The 21,437-nt window shown below is 34.2% G+C and overlaps 1 protein-coding gene across 1 annotated transcript in view; it reads left to right on the top strand.

Annotated features, from left to right (window-relative positions):
* Window positions 1–21,437, top strand: part of KDM4C (lysine demethylase 4C) — a 236,753-nt gene that overhangs the window by 195,269 nt on the left and 20,047 nt on the right. The window contains exons 18-19 of the mRNA XM_079330009.1: window positions 12,871–13,056; window positions 19,310–19,480. Of these exons, the coding sequence (XP_079186135.1) occupies window positions 12,871–13,056; window positions 19,310–19,480 (357 nt within the window). The remainder of the gene's footprint in view (window positions 1–12,870; window positions 13,057–19,309; window positions 19,481–21,437) is intronic.

The raw sequence follows: 21,437 nt of genomic DNA, 5'->3' as shown, positions 1-21,437 counted from the left end.
GGGGTGACAAGTAGAAAAGTGATCTAAAGGTTTATTTTAGTTCTCATTATCTTCTTTTAATTCTGTTAATAAATTTATTTCTTTATACCTTTAAGTTTTTGAGCCTGTTTTGCCCTTAATGTGTTTTTCTCCTAATCCTTAACTCACTCCATGAGCCTTTTAATTTTTCTTCTGCTCAACTGTAGCAGAGGAGAATGAGTGAATGATTTTTCTGGGTTCCTGGCTTCTAGCCAGTGTCAAACTGCGACATAGTCATAACATTGCGCAGGCCTGTGGAAATGAGTATATTATTAATTCACAGTTGCACATAAAATTTAGATATCATGAGTGCAACCATATCACTGTATTAGCTGTTCTTTACTGTGATACTTCAGAGATCCAAATATCCATGTCTTTTTTCCTCCAGTCATGAATCACTAGGTTGTGTTTAGCAAATTGACAATGGTATAGATTGAAAACTTCTCTCTGCTGTATCAGTTCCGGAATAAACATTTAAAATATTTTTAGGGATAAAATTTAGTATAGTGGATCAATTTTTGGTTATTTAGGAGCTGAAACAAGTAAGTTGTGCTTTGAAATATTATACATATCTGCTCTAAAAATTTATCAAGTTACTTAGACAAATGAGTGGCATGTTAAAATCCATGCTGGTTGTTCCAACAGACTAGTTTATTAAAGGGTTTAGCTGAATTCTGGACAAGTCATAAAGAATATTTTCTGTGATAGACATGCTTTCAAAACTTTGCCAATTACTTGGCAGTGGTATGTTTGCAAATTGTTGTTGTATTTCTTTCTGAAAATATCAGCTATTGCTTTTTATATGACATGTCTTCAGATTGAGAGGTGCAATTCCTTCCTTCACCTGACTTCTGTAATGTATTATGCCATTAAGACACAATGAGGCATCTTTCAGTGGTCCATTAACAAAGGAGTTGGTTGCACTGTGTGGAAAGAAATAATATTTTCCAGAAGTCTAACTAGTCAAAAAGAGGTTTAGAAAAATTGGTGTCAAAAGTGAGACTATATGGTACATGTTCTTCCTGTTCTGTGATTTTAGAAATATTGTGCTTTCATACTTTTCTACAAGTTGTTGCTTATATCCTTTGGTAGGGAATTTTTAAAATTACCTTTAAAATTAGATCTCTGCTTAGAAGCTTGATTCCCTGTGAGTGAGTCCTGCATTAATGAAAATGTTTGTGATACAAATGCAGAAAAAAGAAGCTCTCCAGATTGGACAACTGGGCTAGTGGACCAGGCTAGTATTTATTAATTTAATGAAGTTCTGTTTGCAGTTTGGATTATGCTTTTTGGGAAAGAAAAGTATGCAGCCAGATGGCAAAGATGCAAAAAAGAGTATTTTAAAATCGAACAAAATAGTTTGCTTGCTAAATGGGTCCACTTAAACCAAATACATGAGTCAGTACACACACTGACCAGGTAGTTAGCTTCTAAAAATTTTCTTTCTGTAATACAGTGTTGTTGGACTGGGCATCACAGTGGAAGAGAGACCGGGTTGCTGTTCCATAACAGTCATTGCTAAATACTCACACTATACAAATCAATTTCACGTCCAACAAGGGTATGAAGCATTTCCCAGAGCACAAAATCGTAAAATGACAAATATAGAAGATAAAGATATGAGGAAAAATCTAACTTCCTTCAAACCTAATGACTTCATCTGAAAAGCTTGTTAAAGGACCAGACATACTGAATAAATTACAAATATGAACATTAGGCATATATGCTTCTACATGAAGCAAAATTTGAGTTCCTTACAGGAAATAGCAGTACAAAATAGGATGTAGTGTTATCCATAGGTGATATCCATGTTGGAAATAACCAAGACACACATTCCTTTTTGTTCAGATTCTCTTTGAACTGCATTGTTTCACTTTTCTGTTTACTTTTAGAATGAGAAATATATTTGAATCATTTGATGCATGCAAATAAATAGGATTCAAAGCCTCTTTATATAAGGAATTAGAACTGATACAGCAGAAGTAGTCAGTAATTGCAGATCACTGTAATGTTTGTTCATTATTTTAATGTAAAAGAAGTCTATGTTCTTACATAAATTTCCATGCTCTTCTTTGTTTGTGGCAAGATTCCCTGTGTGCTTCTCACTGAAGCTTGACATGTACATACCAGGTATTTTTGATTCTTCTAGAGGTTTAATGCAGTACTAGTCTGCATTTTAGGTGTAACCATAAAGTGACCCAGGTTCGAAGCAGTAGGAGGAAACCCATCTTTATCTGAGTTTGTCAGAATCATAAGAGGTATTGGAACATTAATCTATCCTTTAAGCCATTTCCTTTGTAATGTCATGGGCTCCAATAGCATTCATGGGAATTAGACACTGTATTAAAAAAAAGGTAAGTATTTAATCTATTGTATTCTTTAACTTGCATGTGTTTGGCTGAGTTTCTGAAGCATGTTTGAAAAATATCTATAATCTGAATCCTTAGGACAAAACAATTTAAATCTGGATGAGTTTGATGCAGTAATAAAACCCAGTGTTGGTTCTTGGAAAACAGAGGAAATACAATCAAAATCAGTTAAAAACATCTGCTGGTTTGGCTGTGTGTTGGGTTGTATATTTTCTAATGAACAAAAAATGCATTACGTGTGAAATTTGGCTTAACTAGTTACAATTAGTAGAAAAAGATGCTTTCTTTCCCCATTTCCTCCCTTTCCACCTTTACCTTCTTATCCATCACTTTATCCCCATTCTACCTTTACCCTAGTTTTATCCTCCTTCTACCTTTTTTCCTCTCTTTCCTCTACCTTTTTACTCAGATTTACCCATGCCTTTCCCCTCTTCCCCCTTCTTTTCCCTCTCTCTCCCCCTCTCTCTCCCTCTGCTTTTTTTTCTATAAACATGAAAAATTCTCCATCTCTTCCCATGTCTGAGCAAGATAAATGAACTAATTTAAAATATTTTCCATGCCTCATCTGTCCACTCTAGAAGCTGTCAATGAGCTCAGATTGGGAGCTTTCATGCCAATAGTCTGCAGTGAGCAGTTGTAGTATTTTGAAATAAGAATGTTGTTTCCATGGCAAACTTGGAATGCTTTGCAACTATACTGACATACTTTTAGGTTTATGCAAGAAAGATGATACTTTCTTAACGAAAGAAAGTATATTATACTTTCCTTACCAAAAGGTCATTTGCTTACATGTCCACAATAAAGACATCATATTGTTCTTTTGGTTTTTTAAATCTTTTGAGGAAAGTAACAGGAAAAAAAAAAAAAAAGATGGAGGGAGGAAAACCATTTAAAATATAATGCTTCTGCATTTTCTACCAACAATTATTTTAATGAGTAAGTATATTAACAACTAATATGTTTCAACCTAGAGAAAACAATGATTTGTTAAATTTTTATAAAGGCTAAATACTCTTAAGTCGAGACAGCCTCTTCTGCATCTGATTCTTCTGAATATTTACTTAGTGAAGTTAATAGAAATGAAGGAAACATTTAGAAATAGCTTTCTGTTTCTACGCTACTACAACTGATTAATTTTAGGTTTTTGATTTTTTTTAACTTCTTATAGTTACTACGTTTTAATGTGTCTTAAAGGATACATTTTCTTTACTGCCTTATCATTTTTGTCTGTTCAAATTTTCTGGTTAGGTATAATGTTAACATCAGCTCTGCTGAAAAGTAGCTTTTGACTGAAAGCTTCAGAAATAATCTTTTCCTTGTGAGCTATGGAGTCACTCAATGTTTTTTGGACTGAAAAGTAAATTTTCTGTGATACAGTGCATGCTAAACTTATGTGTGCCTTGACCCCATCCTCAAGCAAAAAGCCTGAACAACAAGAATGAAAAAAAGAAGCCCACACCAAACAAAAAATACCTCATTTAGCTTTAACTCTGAAAAGCCCTCCATTCCCAGTTTTATCTTATTTCATTGTTTATATGCTATTGTTAGTACCTGGAAATGGCACGACTCATGTTTGATCAATTTACTGTAGGGATGACAGCTGTTTCGTGGCCAGTAACATAAGTTACACTGAATGTTTTTACTTATCCTTATTTGCTAGTAGTGTATGCTGTCCACAGCAGCTTCCTTTCAACAGAGAACTTGACAAGCAGCTGTGGCCTCGTTCAGTGTGCTTCACAAGCACAATATTTTCCTTCCCAGAGGCAAAGTGCATTCACCTACATAATTTGCCATGACCCCTTCTTGCCCAGAGGACATATACTGAAGTCCGTTCCTGTCTTCTAATCTTCTAAGATGCAAAGCAACACATTACTGTCATTCTAGTATGTAGGTGGAATTTGTGTGCTTTTATTGCCTTTTACTGAGGTTTCTGTTTGAGCCTGACAAGATACTTTTTTCTGAGCATTGAAACTTGTGTATGTTAAATTCTGTATGATTGTCTCTTTAGTAATACTGAGGTTTTTTGAGTCTTACGGAAATACATTTTTAGTTTGGGGATATCACCATGCTGACTTACTATTCTCAGAAGGATAGCTTATTAGATGGTGGTACCTCTATTTTTATAAAAACTGTCCTTGCATTTCTTAATTTCATAAATTTATTTTGGGATATTGCCAAGTATATAATCCTTTCAATGCTGATTTTAATTAGTATCTAATTAGAATGGCAAATTACTGTGTGTTTGTGTGTATGTATATAAAGTACAATAATGCAATTATTAAAAAATAAACTATGTAGAAACAGTGCTGACTTCTGTATCATATACAATATGGTACAGTAATGGCATTACTCGGAGCAATACTTTGCATTAAATGGCAACTCATGAAGAATTGGAGCCTGAAATGGCCATACAGGATCTTAAAATTCTCTATTCATTGTCTGTTGAAGGGTCTTCTGAGTTGGCAAATTCTAGATACCCTCACTAACTAATTTTTGTATCCAGGCTCTATTTTATGGGGAAATCTGTCTCTTTTGAAATTGAATAGTACAAAGTCTGCCACTGGAATTTAGCTTGATTGTCTTTGCAGAAAAACCAGTGGGAATCATGGTGGAGATGCTACCATGAATCAGCAGTGTGCCCTTGCAGCAGGGGAAAAATTGCATCCAAGGCATGATATAGCCTGGATATTCATCCATCCTTCCCTTTTACTTGACTTTTGTTATGCCAGCACCTGGGCTGGTCTGCCTTTTATTGGCATATGGCAGCAAGTCCAGTGAAAAGTCACTGAGATGGTTAGGTCTGGAACACTGTACGTGTACAAAGGGACTGAAGAAACTGGGTCTGTTCAGCCTGGAAAAGAGACACCTTTTTGCAAAGATTTAGCTGCTTTTTATGCTGAGGTAATCAGAGGATACAGGCAAGAGGGAGAGGGATGCTTGCTGGAGGTGCATGTTAGTAGCTTGACAGGCAAAGAACACAGATCAGAACATGGTAAATTCCAGTGTTGTGAAAAGAGTTTTTGATTATGAAAGCTGATAGTTGAACACTTGAAAGGTGCCCAACAAGGCTGAGAGATTTTTGCCTTTTTAGATGTTCAAAAGTCAGCTGGATGGACCTTACACAACTTGATTTAGGTCTGCCTTCTAAGTCTTGTTCTACGTGAGCTCTGGAGGTCCCCACCAACCTCCATTATTCTTTGGAATAGTTTTGCCCTTGTTTTGGACAGTTGTTTTGTCTCTGCCATGCACTAGGGTTTAGAGGTGTGTGACTGAATGACTGGAGCAGAAAAGAACCTGGACTTGACCATTGCCTTAAATTCCACTAATACCTATAGGAATCAGCTGGAAAAAGTGCAGTTACAGTATAATAGTGGCATGCCTGGAGGCTGCAGCAGTGAGGCAGTGAAATGATGCCTCATCACCTTTTCAGCCTAAATGGCATTTCACAGCTTGTCACATATTTTAGCCTTTGTATAAATGGCAAATCTGTTCAAACTGATCTATGCAAATCAGAAGGAAAGTTTTAATAAAAAGGCTTTCTTCCTGAAGAATAAAGAAAAGGAGATTCTTTCCAACCTCCTGTATTAATCTTCTTGACATTTTGCTCTTCCAATACTAGCATCAATCATTTCTTGTTCATTTTCAGGATGCCTGAAAGATGCACTGAGTGCAGGCTCAGTGCTCCTAAGGGAAAAAAAAAATGGTCTTTTTAAGCCTGTGTGTTTGTTACAGCACCATTTGGAGGATAAAAGGTGAAAATTGTGGGGGGTAAAAACACAAGACCTGCAACATTTCAAACCTATGGGGAGGAAAGCAGATGGATATAAAGTGGATAAAAGAAGAGTTGGGATCACTAAATTTTCAGTGTCACCTGATATATATACATCTGGAAGAAAGTGGGGTTTATTTTTGTGTTCAGTGAATATGTGCTAGCAGAATATTCCCTATGTATATAGGGATTCTTCTTTTTAAAGAAGGTGCTGGTGATTGAATGTTTTCCTTTTAGTACTTGTAAATAAAACGGAGGATATAAGATAGTAGAGATATGTTTATATGGTATTTTTATCAGTAGATCTCTATGCTAGGGTTAGAGACATCTCATGTACTTTCAGAGTATCTCTGACAGTATAGAGTAATAATGGTGCTGCCCTAGCCTGAAAAACTTAGGGACTTAAGGAAAGTGCTTGGTGTTGAAATGTCATTATGATGTTGAGAACTTCAAGAATACTGAAAATAAATACACAGCAGTTTATTTCTCAAGATGTGGTGTAGTTGTAGATATAGTGATTGTGAGACAAGTGAAGCGCTAACAGGGTCTTTTATTTCTTTCCTTTTGCCTCACAACACTTGTTTTACCAGCTACTGAGACTGTGTAGTGTATCACAGAAGCACAAACCATTTCATGTACTTTCAAAATATGTACTTCTTCACCAAGTGTTTTGTTTTCCTTGATTCTTTTTCTTTCTCTTTTCATCTACTGTTTAATGACTCTTTCATTGCAATCACACAACTCATGCTTCAGGAGAAAGGAGATTTTTCTTAATTCTGCACTATATTTTGGTTTTCTCTTCCCTATTAATTAAAAGCTATTAGTACCTTAACAGTTTGATTGAAATAATTGATGGATATTGTATTAATATGTGATTTTGGCAAGTCTTGGTAGTTTTTTGTGAGCTGTTAAAATTGTATTTTAAATCAATATGAATATGTGGCATGATTTCAATAACTTTTCATGTTCAATTCAAAATTAAAAAACTTACAGATTCATTGAGAGCAAACCCAAAACTACATTGTCACAAGGTTATTAGAGAATAAGGTTACTGTCTCTAATTGTTACTGATGCATAAGTGTTATGTTTTCTTCTCTGATGAAATTTACAACTAGAAGAATTTCACCTAAACAATGCCTACCATCTTTAATTTGCCGTAGCCTCATACTATAGGCAGACTTACTGAATAGTAAGAAATTACAAATTGTTTTCTACAAGCACTAGGGCTTTTTCCCCTGAGGTACTGGTTGTTATGTTAGAAATATCAGAGGGAAGCAAAATAGTCTCTTGGTACTTTAACAACATTTCTACTTAATTTTATATCATTGTCTGAACAATTAAATAGAGTATATCATCTAACAAACTCTTTCTTCACATGTTCTGATGCTGTCAATTTCATAGCTCAAGTACTCATCTTGGTTTAAATTAATTAGGAATAAAAGGAAACATAAAATGTAAAAACAATAATGAGTTTGTTTCCATAGAGACATACTATGTTCTCTGCCAAAATTAAGTGCTGACTTTGTATTCTAAAAGATAGTTGTGCAGACAGCATGTGCTCACTGATCTGCAGATAATGTGTCAAATGTCTTCGTAGTATGCATCTTCTGTGTTTCGCATCGTTAGCAAATCTTTGTGCCAGTACCTTGCTGCCAACCCTTGCTGTAATCTTTGTCACTTTTATTCCATGTTCTGACTTTGGAATGGAGAAGGAAAAGATTAGTTTCAACTATACATTTTGTACTGTTAGTTTCAGATTATAACAGCTGATAAGCTTGTGAAACTCCTTCTACCAATATTCTCTAAAATCTTTGCTCTGTTAAAAATCTGTGTATACCTGTGGGTACTATTGCTTACAGTTGGGCTGACTTCTCATATCTAGGATGTGTTCATACATAATGGCAATTTTGGTTGTCTGGTAATGTAAATTCTGAATCAAAGTAGGTTCATTACAAAATGAAGATATGATAAAGCAAGCATTACAGAAAAAAAAGGTGATTTTTCATTAATTTTCTTAATTTTACAATGGTGCCTCTGTCCTAGTATTTCAAATTATACATAGAAAGCAAAAACCTGGCAAATATATACAAGTGGGTGAGAATATATGAATCAGTTACTGAATAGTAGTTACTAACCATCTGCAGCAGCAGCAGAACTCCTATGGAATGATATTTAGTAATACTGGGAAGTCTAATAATTTTTAGAGGCTGTCTTGAAATAGCTTCTTTTTGTAGCATTTAGTGCTTTGCTACAGTGAACTCCTTCACTTAAGTCGTTCCGATTGCCAAGACATAATTTTGGGGAGAAATCAATGCTCAAAATTGTTTCCTAAAATCCATCCATGGCTTTTGCTGCAACCTCAGCTTGTGCTTATTTTTATAAATCCTTCCATCAGAAAACACTGCTGCTGTGATTAATTCATGATCCTTTTAGGGACTGAAATTTTATTTGCAAATACTACTTTTTTGAGGGAAGCAATTTCTGAATCTTTAAATAAGAATGCATAAAAATTATTACAAAAGTTACCAGTGAGCTGTCTTTTGCAAAATGCTGACATCCAGTTTCCTCAAACTCGTTTTTTAAAATCCATTCTGTTTATAGATTTGCAGGCTATTAACATTAAAGAGCTGTTATGTGATAATGAAATACATTTGCAGCAGAATATTTTTCTTTTGGGGGGCAGAAAGAGGTCATTTCACAATCCAGAAAATTGTAGTGCGTTATTCTGTCCTATATTCTTAATCTCCAGTTATATAAACAATTTTATTTATTCTCCAATTCATTTTGCATCTGGATCTCTGATTAAGATTGATCCTCAGCTATTTTCCCCTTGGCTCTGCTTTGCACTAATATCTAGCAATCATTAAATCAAAATTACATTCTTCCTAACTTTCTAGAATTGGTTTAGCAGATATGAACAGCTGTAGTTTCAAGCAACTGAAAAACTGTTGTTTGAGCATTGAATTGGCGTTATTGTATTTTAGAAAATGTCTTCATGGTGTGTCAAGTTTGTTTGTTTCATGAGTAGCAGACTTACATAGCTAAATATAAGGTTTGCCCTGACAGAGAGGTGTTTTGACCTTTTCTTTTGCAATAGTTTGGGATTGGTTCCATTCCATACTCCTTCATTTTACAAACTTACCAAAGATAGACTTCAGGGAAGAGCTGGGGAGTGACTGAAACCTCAGTAGTCACAGCCAATAGCTCCCTTTCTTCTCTTGAGATTCTGATGCGTTTTTCCTTCTGTCACTTTCAGTGGGATTGTTTTAATTTTTTATTTTTGTACATTTCATAATCCTCCTTTTTTATTTTTATGTATCACCACACTATAACAAATAATATTAGCATACCAAAAAAAGTTTTAAAAAATTTAAATTCATATGTTGGAAAACCCCAAGTGAGAGTGTGAGAAATACATTATTTTTCACAAGCCAGGGAGGTGAAGAATTGCCGATATGGACTAGACACAGCACAGTTCATTTTGCTACTTATAGCAAATATACAATTTGGTATGTAGTTCAGCTAATGTTCCAAAAGTCTCTGCAAAACAGATTTTTATAGCTTTCTATGCTTTTATTTTTTGTGTTCTGATTTTATTTATCAATTAAAGTGGATTGACTATTCAATGTATATAGTTTCAATATGGGGGTTTTTCTTTGACATCTGAATGGGGCCATGTTGCCTGATACAGTTATGCAAGTTATGAATACTAGACTTTTATATGTACTTATCAAAATTCATGCCTCAGTTTGAGAGTCCTTGTAAAGCTGAGATACATATGCATCATCCTTCTCAGTGCCATGCTTGTACAAAGGACACGGCATCTTACATAAGAGACATATTTTTTTATTTGTAAATCTTGATTATTTTCCTGCATTCTTGAAAGAAGAATGGTTTTCATAGTTTTTCTGGTGTTCCTTAAGAACAGAGAGAAATAGGAAGTTTTTTTCTTTTCCTGCATGTACAATAACATTTTTCCCCCTGTTCGTATGCATGATTTAATCCTTTTGCTACCTGAAGAGTGTATGAGTGTAAAACAGGATTAATGTTGGTTTGGACTTAACTGATGTAACAATTACCCTCCTTGTATTTGGTAGTAAGATGGATTTATTGCATAGTTAAAATGGGAATTTTTTCACTTTCATCATGCAGACTTAGGTTTGCATTCACAGAAATATCTATAACCAAGCAGTTTTCCTTTTATATATGAGGCAACTTTACTCTTCATCAAAATTATGCTAATTTTACACCATCATGAAATAAGAATATAGTCAATAGTAATTGGACAGCTTGTTTTTTAATAATTATTTTCAGTACTTTTAAGTTGAAACTGTCAAACATTGCGAGAAATGTTTTCTCATACTATGCCAGTTTCTCAGGCATTCTCATTAAGTTAACCTGTGCTGAAAGAAAATTGCGAAGTCAGCCTCTCTTATGGGGAGGGATAAAGTTTTACTCTAATTTCTGAGGATTTGGCCATGCCATTTAATTCGTCATATTTACAGTTTCCCTGACTACATTAACAGCTTTTCTTTCAGCATTTTTTGCTGTCCTCACATTGCTTTTATTTTTCATAATTTTTCTACTTCTGGAAGGTAATAAGCCTTAAAATATTAATATAGAAGAACAATTGTACATACATAGAGTTGTAAGTTCATATTTTTTTCTGAAGGTTTGCTCACATAGCATATTTTTAGATTTTTTTAATTTCCCAAAGTTTTATGATACTTTAGTAAGATACAGGAGAAACTTACAACCACATTGTAATGTTTACAATATTTGCTCCCTTGTGCATGTGCAGCCAATAATTTAAGGGAAACCAGCATTTCCTGTTGCAATGTTAGAATTTCTTCAGTTGATGCTAGTTGAGCTGGTTTTTATTCCTTTTTTTCCTTTATTCCTTTTCTTCATTCTCTACATTTTGTTTGAACTGTGTTTTGGTGTTTATTTCAGAACATGTGGGATTTTATTGTGTGTGGCCTTTGTTTTAGGCTGTTTTGGTTGGTTGATTGGTTGGTTGGGTTTTTGGTTGGTTGTTTTTTCTTTGTTTTTTGTTGGTTGTTTTTGGGTTTTTGTTTTGTTTTGTTTTGTTTTGTAATACTCATAAGTGCTTTGGTCTTTATTCTTCCATTGATCTGGTTCATGATTTTGTGTATACTTGTATGAAAAAGCATTCAAGAGGAGCTCTGTTAATTGTATGAACTCAGTATCTAGATATTACACATACTAGATTTCAATTGTATTTTCTATCTCAATTTCCACTTAGTAGGTTCTGAGTATGTATATAAAAAATATATATATGTACATACATAAAATCTCTAAGCTCCCTTGGAAAACAGTTACTCCACTTACCTGAAAATGACCTCATGCACATGAATACAAACGCACAACAAGATATCAGCATTAGCGAAGTCTCTGAAACATTTCTTTTGATGGTAAAAGGTTGCCTTTTACTAGTCTTTGAAACCCAGTGGTGGTTACCATGGAGTGAGCTGAATTCAGGTCCTTTTAGTGCATGATAGCTAAAACTTTTCCCTAAGTTCAGATGCAAGGCACTGTTCTTAATTTCTGCTTGTGCAAAGCCATGCAGGGAGTTTGCTTTCAAAGGGTGAACACGAAGGCAGAACTTGGAGTATTTCACATTCAGGTTGATGAAGGAGCTAGGACCAGTGAACTTGACAGAACTAGCTCTTACCAAAAGTATTCTTTCTTAATATAGGCAGATGAGTATGTTTAACAAATTGGTGGGCAGCAAATCTAGAAGAAATGGAAATAAGCAATATTCCAAGAGTATGCTTAATTAAATTCTTTGTTTTGTGACATTGCATAAAATCTGTTTATAATAGCTGAGATAATTTTGTGATAATCAATAACATTTGCATTCTGTTAGCCACGATGAGAACTATCAGAGGATAATTCTCATATGTGATAAAAAACATTTGTCTGTAGAAGTTACTGAAGTAATTATTCTATCTAGTGTGTTTGTTAATGCCTTATGGTGGCAACATACAGTTTGTCTTTATTGTCTTTTTTAGTAAATTAGAACTTTTTCCCCAGACTTAGTTAACTTATCCCTTTGTCTTCTTATAAGTTAGCTTATATCCCTTTGTCTTCTTTTCCTGCTGGGTCATTACTTGTGTCATTTGCAAAATAGTGACATTATTTTGATTTAGCCTTCATTTTGGAAAAGGAAAAAAACAGTGTGTCTTGATGCTATTAAGGCTGTTGACATATGTTTGAGTATGTGACTTGAGGTAATACAACCTACTGTATTGATATTTTATTAAATACTCAGTGAAAATACCCAATGAAAACCAGTCTGAAAAATAAAAATGGTCTTGGGAACTGCCTTCAGCTGTAGAATTATGCAAAGGGTTGGGATAAAGAAAATGTCTCTAACTTAGAGGATATTTATCCACTGTAACAGGCTATTTGAGGATGTTGTAGAAACTGTTTGCTGAATGTGTTAGATTAGCCATTTTTCAAAGACTGTCTACATATATATTTAGTCCAGCTTCATAGTATGGAACCAAGTTAAATGATTTTCAGAGTATGGAATTACATGTAATTCAAAAATGCTGTTTCTTTCACTGTGCATAAGGTGAAAAATGTAGTAATTGGATCACAAATAACTTTTCAGTCTTTGAGTTACTTGCAGGAATCATTGAAGTTGGAGTAATACAGAAGATACTCTGTATTTTTTTTCTTCCACAGAAATGTATCTTCTGCAGACAGAGAGTTAAGAAAATCTCTGGTGCCTGCATTCAGTGTTCATATGGACGCTGCCCAGCGTCCTTCCATGTTACCTGTGCCCATGCTGCAGGAATGCTGATGGAACCTGATGACTGGCCATATGTTGTCTCCATCACATGTTTCAGGCACAAGATCAACCAAAGTGTGGTAAGGAATATACTTTCTTATTTGTTAAAGAGTGGAATTGCAGAATTAAAGTATGTTTCCAGAGAAAATGGAGGAGAAGATACACACTATGTATTATCATTATTCTGTCTATCATATTTTCTTGCATAGCCGTCTTCTACAGCTTGAAAGCTTTTCCTTATGTTGCTGCTGGGAGAAGTGATACCTGATATATTTAACACATTTTTAAATTTAAAGTCCTTGTTGAGTATATTGTTTTGACAGGAGAGAATTCTCTGTTTTGTTAACCCGAAGTTTATTATAAATACCCAGATCACAATATCTTGCAGATATTCACAGATCCTGTGAGATAATGGATGTGGTGTATATGTAAAATCTTTGTTTTGCGGCCAAAGAGTCTCTTGAAAATATCAGATTATAATTATTCTGTCATCTGGCAAAGTAACACTGGTATGCCATGAAAATTCATGTTATGACTGCCTTTTTATTTCTATTCTGTGCTGAGGAGGAGCCTTTAATTTTAGATGAGACACAGTGAAGAATTAGTTTGATGTCTTTTACTTGAATAAACGGCTAGTAGCTCAGTTAAGAGAAAACTTTTGCTATTCATCTTGGGCTTTTAGAGCTCTATTTTGCTTCCTAGCAAACCAGAAGGACTTAGCATAGTCTTATTAAGGAAAGAGCTTGGTAAGTTAGTCAAGTTACAAAGATTTTTTTTCTCATTTATGTATTGGAAATGAAACATGTAAACCCAGGTAATGTCTTTATAATAGATGTTATTCTTTCAAGAGCTTGTCAGTGAATTCTTGGTCTTAATGACAAGACTTAATAAGACTACTGAAGAAAAGAATTTTCTTCCAAATGTACTAAGTTGTAATGCTTCCAAACTAGAGTAATCAGTCCTGAGTGTTCAATTAGCAGGTGATTTTTTAAATGGGGGACATATTGTTTATCACTGTTCAAAATTTCCATAGAATTGTTAAGTTTTATAATATTTTTGTTTTCCAAAAGGAATGAGCATGTTAAACCAGCACACTTTATATGGTTTCAATTTCTTCGAACATTTTGCAAAAAAATTAATTTGGTTTGAAAAACAAATGAACTTAAACTTCAATCTGTACAGGCAAACTAAGATACTTTCCTTGGGGTTTTTAGAAAGCATTATCATTGGTTGAAAATTACTGGATTAAATTCATGGCCAGTAAAAATAGGGCCAACATTTCCCAAATGTTTTCTTGTATCTTTTTGAGACAATTGTTTATAATCTAGGTAGTAGGATTTGCATCAGTCCCATAAATTCCATGCTTTCTTAGTGATTTTCTTGACCTATATTAGGTAGTGTAGAAGTAAAGAAACCACATAAACTATGGACAAAACCATAATTTTGTGTGGCTGTTGTTTAAGAAATTGTGTGAAGGACATTGAAAGTGTCTTGGAATGAGATTATTGCATCCTTTCCCTGAAACTCAGCACTAACTTTTTGGAAAAGATTCACTATTCTTACCTTTTTTTCCCCCATGGCTCAGCTAAAAGTCAAATTTGCAGAGGAGAAAAAGTTACGCTATTGTGTTTTCAATGGGCCAACATTTGGAAAGAGCAGATACTTTGTTAAAGAATGTTTTTTTGTAAAATTCTTAGCTAACTCCTGAGACAAAGATTGCCATATGTTTTTAAATGCTTGATTTTATACTCTGTCTTTTGGATAATTAATCTAATCACATCTTTAAGCCTTCGGAAGTTTTCTCACCGCTGGTTCTCTTGTTATGCTTTTCTTAGCCATTAGCTATTCCTTCAAGCAGAAATAACATTGCTCTTCACCATTAGGCATAGCAATGTAGCTTACTTCTAATCAACTTTTTTTTTTTGCCTGTTGTTTTCATTTCCTTGCTTAGAAGCAGAAAAGGGAATCATGCAGACTGAAGTATTATACTCACTTAGCAAATTTTTACAGGAGTCAAATAGATTATCTAATCAGGACGAAAAAAATCTCTTCTGGTGTTTAGCAGAAAACATTGTTCATAAAGTAAGGACACTATTATTTCTCGCAATTTCACAAAAAAAAAATTTAAATGGTCAGATTTTTCATTAGTATATAGTCTAAATACTGTATCTAAATGCTCAGTCACAATCTTTGTACTGATTCGGGTGGTTGCTGCTTTCTTCAAGTTAAAAGAAAATCAAAACCCAAATACTCAACAATCAAATAATTACTTCTGGGCACTAGGAAAAATTGTCACATACACCTGTAGTGGTATTTTAATATGTAAATCAATGTGTGTGCTCAACAAAAAAGGCCTACCTATAAATGTGTATTATTACTATTGTTAGCATATCTCTTCACCTCAGGCAAGGGCTTATTGTGTACTTCCAACTTATTTATGCCTGTGAACTCAAGCAAAATTTTTCACAATTCTTTCGTAAGTCTTTTTCGTTGGGGATCAAGTTCTGTATTCAGTGTTTTAGAGTGTCTTTTTGTTGTCAGTCATTGAAAACACTGGTGGGGTCTTCTGGAGAAAAATCATCAAAGCAAATCAAAAGGGAAAGCATCTTCTGGTTCATCAGATGAAAGCATCATCTGAATTCATCTGGTCCTGCACAATTAAGTAAATACAGACATACTAAAAACTGGAGTTTTTAAATGTTGATATGACTTTTCAAAAATATGCTTCCATGTTCATGGAAAAGACTAAACCTGCCTCTTGTATTTGCTGAAGGTATAGCTTTAGAAATAACACAAAAATTTGCTAGCTGAACCAGTTTTTCTGTATGGAGTGTTTTGAGTTATTGCTGTCATTGCCTTTGATATTTTTATGCAAATTGACTGTCAATATGCAAGGAGGCTCCATTATTTGCTACTTACAGGTTGTAGTTTGGGTTTGTTTTTTCTTTTTTTCTCCTTGAGTGTGCTTGTCTCTGGGCATGAAACATATCCCTTTCACATTTTTGTCATCAAAACTGCAAGAACACATGGAAGTATGGTTGAGAATAGGTGCTGCAGATGGATTTGTTTTGATTAAAAGAACTCATTCATACACAAGGAAATGAGAAAAATGAGTTGTATGCAACTATTTTAACAGAAAAAAAAGCCAAATTCAGCCCCAAAAGATCCACATAGGCCCTGTGGATCACAGAAAGCCAACTGGAGACAAACCTATCTTTACTCACAGCTATTTCCTTTGGAAATTGTGAACAGAAGGGGCTATATAGACAGCCCCAAAAACATTTGAAAGAGTAACGATCTTTAGAAGAGGCAAAGACAGGACATGTTGTTAATGTTTTTGGAGCTACTTAAAATTACCTTCTACTATTACCAGAAAGTTCTTAATCTCTGTAGCACACAGGGAATGAAAGCAGGCTGTCCAATGGAAGCAGTAGATCTTTTTTCTGTTGAATACCTTAGTGATACAGTATCATTGTCTGCCCCTCTCTGCTAACTACTACCAGCCTGCAAACATCTCAGAAAGACTAAGCCATGCCTTCAGAAGGACATGTTAATCAAAAATTATGAGCTGGATTATTTTTGAAATATCATGGAAATGTCATGGAAAATTTCTATGCTGAAATTGAAATTCCAAGGAGTAAACAAATGATATGAGATTTAAGTTCCTGTATGGAATAAGTCTCAGATATTTTAGGATCCCCCATTAAAAACTGCAGCCTGAGAATGTGTCTAGGTGTTTAGAGGTACATTAGATACCTACTTCATGATAGTTACTCTGAATTAATATTCACGTAGTTTATGTATTTAAGATTTTTGTTTCCTGCCATACAGAAAATGAAGGAGAAAGTAGCTTTCCCAGTTTTTTTTTTAAGTTTGCACGCAGAAGGGGAGATTATCTTTCTCTGTATCTGGTTGTTTTCTGTATTTCTGCCACTATCTCAGTTAATTCTTGGCTTTGGTATCATTAAAGAAAATCATGCTTTTTAAACTACAGCTTTCTCAATAATCTGGCATCTACCACAACTGTTTCTTTAATCTAATAGACTCCCTTACATAACAGCTGTCCTTTCTGATCAAAAATGACATTCTTAACATCAATAAATTCTTAAGATTTTCTGTCAGGAAATGTTTTCCAGGATATGCAATCAATTACAGAGTGTACTTGTAAATATGTTTTTCTGAGAAATGAAGTAGGAATCCTATGAAGGTAACATACTAAAAAATAATCTCCTTGAGCTAGAATGCATTTCTCGGTTTTATTACTTTTTCTAATGAGAAATGGCATTCCTTCTCTGAAAATTTTATCATTAAATGAATCTATATTGTCTCTTAAAATATTATAATTTGCCCTCCATCTTCTCTGAAGAGTTAAATCTTCTTTCAGAGAAGACTTAAACCTTTAATAGAGCAATATCTCCTTGTCCTTCTGTAGTATAATACTTTTTCTACTATCACGTAGAAGTAAATCAATTAATAATCTCTAGTTTACGTCTGATCCACCTCTGCCCCATCAAAAGCTGAATAGGAGTAAATAAAAAATGGAAGATAAATTAACATGTATATTTATATATGTTTCAAGACTGGGTAAAACATGCTAATGGAGAGTTTAATGCTCCTATGATAATATCAGTCAATTGCTTTTTATGTAAATAATTTTTATACTTAGTCTATCTATAGACAGATAAAATGAGTAAGTAATAATGTTATTATACATGTAATGGTTAAATATCGTGTGAGTATGCTCAGAACATTATTTCTAGGTAAACTTGGAAATGTTTTAGGAACATCTTTGAGTTTTACTATCTGAGGTGACGTAAACTAAATCCTACAAATGTCTGTGACAGGCAGCTCTGACACACAAAGATTTAGTGCACTGCCTATAAAAATGGCACAGAGTATTTGTACTTGGTTTGCCCTTAGTTTTCAGGAGCAGATAGGTTTAAAAATTTTAAATCCCTAAATAGGTTCATGGAAGAAGCCCAATAGTGACAAGAAGTCAGCACAAAAACAGAAGTCTTGAAATTTAGGGTAGGTTTGTCCTCTCACACCAAAGCATTCACTTTACTGCTAATACTTGAAATCTGACTAAAAGTACTGATGCTGTTCTTCTTCATTCTCTTCAATTCTACTAATAAAAATCCTACAGCTGTAGGATTTTTCAGATTTTCATAAGACAATTTTAAGATTACTCCACTGACTGAAGAATTTGCTGCCTTTGAAGGTTTCAAAAGCAGTGCTAGGAAATTTGATTATTACTTTGGTGTGGATTGTGTATAAAAGTATTATTGTACAGTTTATATAAATATTTCTAATAAAATATATTTCTTCCTTAAATATTCCAGTGCACATGCATGTTACATAACTAGAAATGTTCAACTCTTCAGGTGTAGCCAAACTGACAATAGCGCCCCCTTGCATAAAAACAATGGACCTTTGTGAAATATTGAAAAGTCAAGCTCATTAGAAAGACATGCCTTCTGTGTATTACTTGGATGGGAACACTCTGATTTTATATTTCGTGGTGAAGAAGGTTGCTTTTAAAGTGGAAGGTTCAAGGTGTGAGCTTCTTAGTGGTTGCTTTCCTACAAGGTTCCATTGTTTCTATATATATAGAATCCACTAAGTAGTTATTGATGTAGAATTTTTGCATTCTTTAACAACACTGCTAGTCTTCTCATTGATATGATTAGAGAATTAGGAATGAAAAGTTTAAGAAAATATTGTTACTGATATGCTGTGCAAATAACTGATAAAGACCTATCAGTGCTGTTTGGAGCCTTAAAGCAAAAGTTCTGCACAATGTGGGCTAAGAAGTTCCTCAGGTACACTGCTGTAGATGGCTTCAGCAAGAGCTGGATCTGCATTTAGTTATTGCATCTCACCAGGCAAAATTTCATTCTATTATGTAGAATCATACAATCATCCAACACTTGAAAATCTCATAATCTAAAAAAAAAAAAAAAAAAAAAAATCACAACCATACTCTTGGTTCATCACATCTTCAGGAAAATTTTACAAGTTCTCTACAAATAAAACTTATAAATTTTTCTGATTGTATATTAATGATGTAATACAGAGTAGTTTTAAGGCATCAGTTGCAGAAACATGCTTTGATGTAGTATTATTCAGAAGTCATTTGTTTTCCCACAAAGTGGAGAAATTTTGTATGTAAAAGAAATTATGTTAATATGATTGGATTAAATTAATTTAATTTGAAGTTTTTGTCTTGGGTGGTGAGCTGTTATCAACCCTGTTTTTACACTGATAGATTCTTTCATGAGTAAGCTGGTATTTTCAATTAATTTTTTCTTTTAAATTCTTCTTTTTTTCAAGAGTGCTAAAGTATGTGAGAAAGCCATTACAGTTGGGCAGACAGTCATCACAAAACATAGAAATACACGATACTATAGTTGCAGAGTCATTGGAGTGACATCTCAGCTTTTCTATGAAGTCATGTTTGATGATGGCTCCTTCAGTCTGGATACTTTTCCTGAAGACATTGTAGTAAGTACTTTCTCAGATTCCTATTCATTCTGATTTGGATTTTTAAATTTTGTATTTTGGGGTGGGTTTTTGTGGAACTTCGTTGGTTTTCTTTTTTAAATTAGAGAGTTGGGACCTCTTGAACTACTTCTTACAACCTTGAGGAAATAACTTCTTAATATTCAGTTCTTATTTGTTGCTTTAACTGCTGAGAGTGATTGTTTTCTAATGGGCTTCCACACCTTGGTTGTTCCAGTTAGTCTTTGCCATTTGACCAAATGAATCAAGAGTAATCTTAGAAAATCTTTTAATTAAATAAAAAATGCATATTTAATAAAGCATATGAAAGAGGGAATACCGTATATCCTTCTCTGTCACTTAAAGATAACTTGTAAAAATTCCTTGCAGAATAGAAAACTTATGCTGTAATGTGAAGAATAGCTCTCAAGAATCCATTCAACAACTTCTTTCCTCTTCCTGATATTTAGTTTGTGAGATTACATTATTAATGATAAAAATCATCCGGGAGAAGATAGTAGTTTATCTATATGTAGTATAGTTTATTACATTTTCAAAAAGCAACTGAGATTTTGATTTCCCTGTGCACTTATGTAAACTACCATGGCTCTCACAACTTTTAAAGATCACATTGTGCACTTGGCACATACGAGCAAAATTCACAATTGGAGGAAGATTCTGTTTCCCTCCATGTTTGCAATGAATACATTGGATGTTACGCTTTGTGCTGTTCATTGAATGCCCTTTGACATCTTTCTCATTACTCTAATCCTCATTTACCTTCATGGTCCTTGGAGTCTTTTATGCACTAAGCATTTTGGTGTGCCTCCTACTAACTTCTAAAAGTTAAAGCCTCCAGGGACCACTGATATACAAAAATGCTGTTTGTTGCAGGACTCCTTTTTGTTTAATCCTGTTTGGTGTGTAGAGGGGAAGAGCCTGGTTTACACAGTAATGCCACAGAATACTGGCTTTGCAGCTCATGGTTTACAACTCCTACAAGCTCTTCACATTTTTATCCTGTGAAAGTCTTTAAACTCTTCTGCTTTCTGCAGACCTAATATTTTCCTGAAAGTAGCATTAACTGACAGATATATCAGTGGAAATGATACTGTTGTTTTTAGAAGCTTCTTAGTTATGAAATGTGTGGCATCTTTTGAAAATACGGTATTTGAAAGGATGCATTTATGGTCACTGTTTGGGGATTGCGCTGTTTACTGCCAATGGTCTGAATAGAAGTCAGTCAGCAAACCTTCTTAAACGCCTTTTAACATTTATCCTTTAATGCAAAATACTGCAAAAGTCTCCATTTATGATCAAAGACATTCTGATTTAGGATGATCAAGATAAGTAAATATGTCTGTATTGTTATTAGAAATCCCGTTTGTAAATGCCTGCATCAAGGATCTGTAAGGCAAAGATGGGGAGCTACATGTTGTCCTAGTGGGGGAGTCTGGTCTCAAGCTAAGAGTAAATGTAACCAGGTCTGAATATGCCACAGTGCTTCTCAGATAGTGGATGAACAACATATAATTGTTTAATGGAAAACACCAAATGAATTTCACATTCCTTAGAGAAATCTTCTTGTGTTTTCATTAGGTAATATACCTGCAACAGTGACTGGAACTGAAAAAAAAAGTTTCTTCTTCTCAGGCTAAAACTTACTAATCCATGCAATGTGCATATCAGGTGTTAGTGCCGCTGGGAGGACTTGTTCATCAAATCTGGTGTGAAAGCAATGTTGCTGCCTGTTGAAGAACTTATTTTTCTAATCTGTTTTTGCTTTTCAACCAGCTCACAAAGATAGCAGAAGCTTTTTGCTCTTCTAGGATGTGCTGAATCCACTACATAATTTCATCTCAGCTCACAATACACCAGAATTCCAATGTTCAGATGCAGTGATTTATTTTTAAGGAGGAAAAGAGGGAACAGGGAAAATACAGTCTTGAGGCTTCATGAA

Source organism: Erithacus rubecula, assembly GCF_903797595.1.
Source record: "Erithacus rubecula genome assembly, chromosome: Z".
NCBI classification, from domain to species: domain Eukaryota; kingdom Metazoa; phylum Chordata; class Aves; order Passeriformes; family Muscicapidae; genus Erithacus; species Erithacus rubecula.
The sequence above is the reverse complement of the archived record's forward strand: the minus strand, read 5'-3'. Positions and strand labels throughout refer to the sequence as shown.